General features: G+C 34.8%; 1 protein-coding gene across 1 annotated transcript; it reads right to left on the minus strand.

Annotated features, from left to right (window-relative positions):
* Positions 1-314: 314 nt before the first annotated feature.
* LOC124930184 (uncharacterized mitochondrial protein AtMg00820-like) lies at positions 315-1,482 on the minus strand. The gene is made up of 3 exons (XM_047470541.1): positions 1,308-1,482; positions 739-794; positions 315-443 (listed from the first exon to the last, which is right to left on the minus strand). Exons 1-3 carry the CDS (start codon positions 1,480-1,482, stop codon positions 315-317), a joined length of 360 nt encoding a protein of 119 aa, XP_047326497.1.
* Positions 1,483-1,732: the final 250 nt, after the last annotated feature.

Genomic DNA, 1,732 nt, shown 5'->3' on the forward strand with positions numbered 1-1,732 from the left:
TATCATTGAATAACTTAACACCAATATGAGCAATATACTCATGAAACACTTTAGGGCTTAATGACTTAGTTAGTGGGTCTTCTAACATGGAGTTTGTACCTATGTGCTCTATTGAAAGTTGATCATCTTGAATTCTCTCCTTCACAACTAGAAACTTACTATCAATATGTTTTGACTTGTACGAGCTTCTATTATTATTGGTATACATAACTGTTGATTTATGGTCATAGTATAACTTTATAGGTCGTTCAATATCCTTTACAACGCGCAGACTAATGACAAAAAATTTTAATCATAATCCATGATTTGATGCCTCATAACATGCAACGAACTCTACCGCCATAGTGGATGACGCAACAAGTGTCTGTATGACACTTTTCCATGAAATCAATCCACTGACCAACAGATATATCCAAATGTAGATTTCCTACTATTTGTGCATCCTGCAAAATTATAGTCAAAATACCCGATAATCTCCAAATCATTCAATCTCCTATATGTATCTAATAACTCTTTTGTCCGCACGCTCATGGTCCATCCCAGGGTTATTTAAATATCTACCCAATGCTCTGACTATGAACACAATATTCGGACGTGTACATACTTGAGCATACATTAAACCACCTACAACCGAAAAGTAGGGAATTAACTCCATTTCCTTAATTTCTGAATTATTCTTAAGGCGTTGACTAAGACAAAATTTATCACCTTTAGCGACAGGGGTGTCGATCAACTTACTCTTAAGCATGCCAAATCTTTCAAGTACTTTATTGACGTAGCTTCTTTGCGATAATCTAAGAACACCACGAGAACGATCTCAATAGATTTGGATCCCTAATACAAAAGAAAGCTTCACCTTGATTTGTCATTTGGAAATTCCTAGATAGGAATTTCTTAGTGTCATAATAAAAGCCCTTATCATTTGTGGTTAACAAAATGTCATTGACATAAAGTACCAAAAATATGAATTTAATCCCACTGAACTTATGATACACACAATCCTCGACAATGTTCACCTCAAAAGCGAACGAGATAACTATTTCATGGAATTTATGGTACCATTGACGAGAAGCCTACTTAAGACCCATAAATGGATTTTGTCAATTTGCAAACTATTTTTTTGAGTCATCCTACATGAAATTTTGTGGTTGCGTCATATAAATCGTTTCATCAATGTTGAGATTAAGAAACACTGTTTTGATATCCATTTGATGTAGCTCAAGATTAAAATGTGCTACAAGTGCCATTATTGTTCTAAAAAGAGTCTTTCAATGAAATCAGAGAGAAAGTCTCTTTAAAATCAATACCTTCCTTTTGAGTATAGCCCTTTGCCACAAGACGTTCTTTAAACCTCTCCACATTACCCTTCGAATCCCTTTTAGTTTTAAAAATCCATTTACAACCAATGAGTTTCTTACCTTTAGGTAATGGAACAAGTTTCCATATTTTATTGTCTTGCATGGACTTATACTCCTCATTCATTGCTTCGATCCACTTTTGAGAATTAGAATAATTTATAACTTCAGTGAAGGTGAGTGGATCATCCTCACTCGTACCATAATTTTTCTCATGCTCTTGAAGAAATACGATGAAATCATCTGATATTGCACTTCTTCTCTCTCTAGTGGACCTTCACAAAGGCACTTGTTCCTGAATTTAAAGTTGTTGAGTTTCAACTATAGGAAGAATTACCTCTCCCTGAATTAGGGGGAGTTCGACATTGTCCATATGA

Source organism: Impatiens glandulifera, chromosome 3 (genome assembly GCF_907164915.1).
Source record: "Impatiens glandulifera chromosome 3, dImpGla2.1, whole genome shotgun sequence".
In the NCBI taxonomy this organism is placed as follows: Eukaryota; Viridiplantae; Streptophyta; class Magnoliopsida; order Ericales; family Balsaminaceae; genus Impatiens; species Impatiens glandulifera.

Bases quoted from the DNA above. Each gene is read 5' to 3' on its own strand.
- LOC124930184 (XM_047470541.1), bottom strand. From the start codon at position 1,482: ATGAATGAGGAGTATAAGTCCATGCAAGACAATAAAATATGGAAACTT. The intron at 795-1,307 runs GTATTGATTTTA...TGGTGTTCTTAG, and splicing joins GGGCTATACTCAAAAGGAAG to ATTATCGCAAAGAAGCTACG. The intron at 444-738 runs GTAAGTTGATCG...ATAATTTTGCAG, and splicing joins AAGATTTGGCATGCTTAAGA to GATGCACAAATAGTAGGAAA.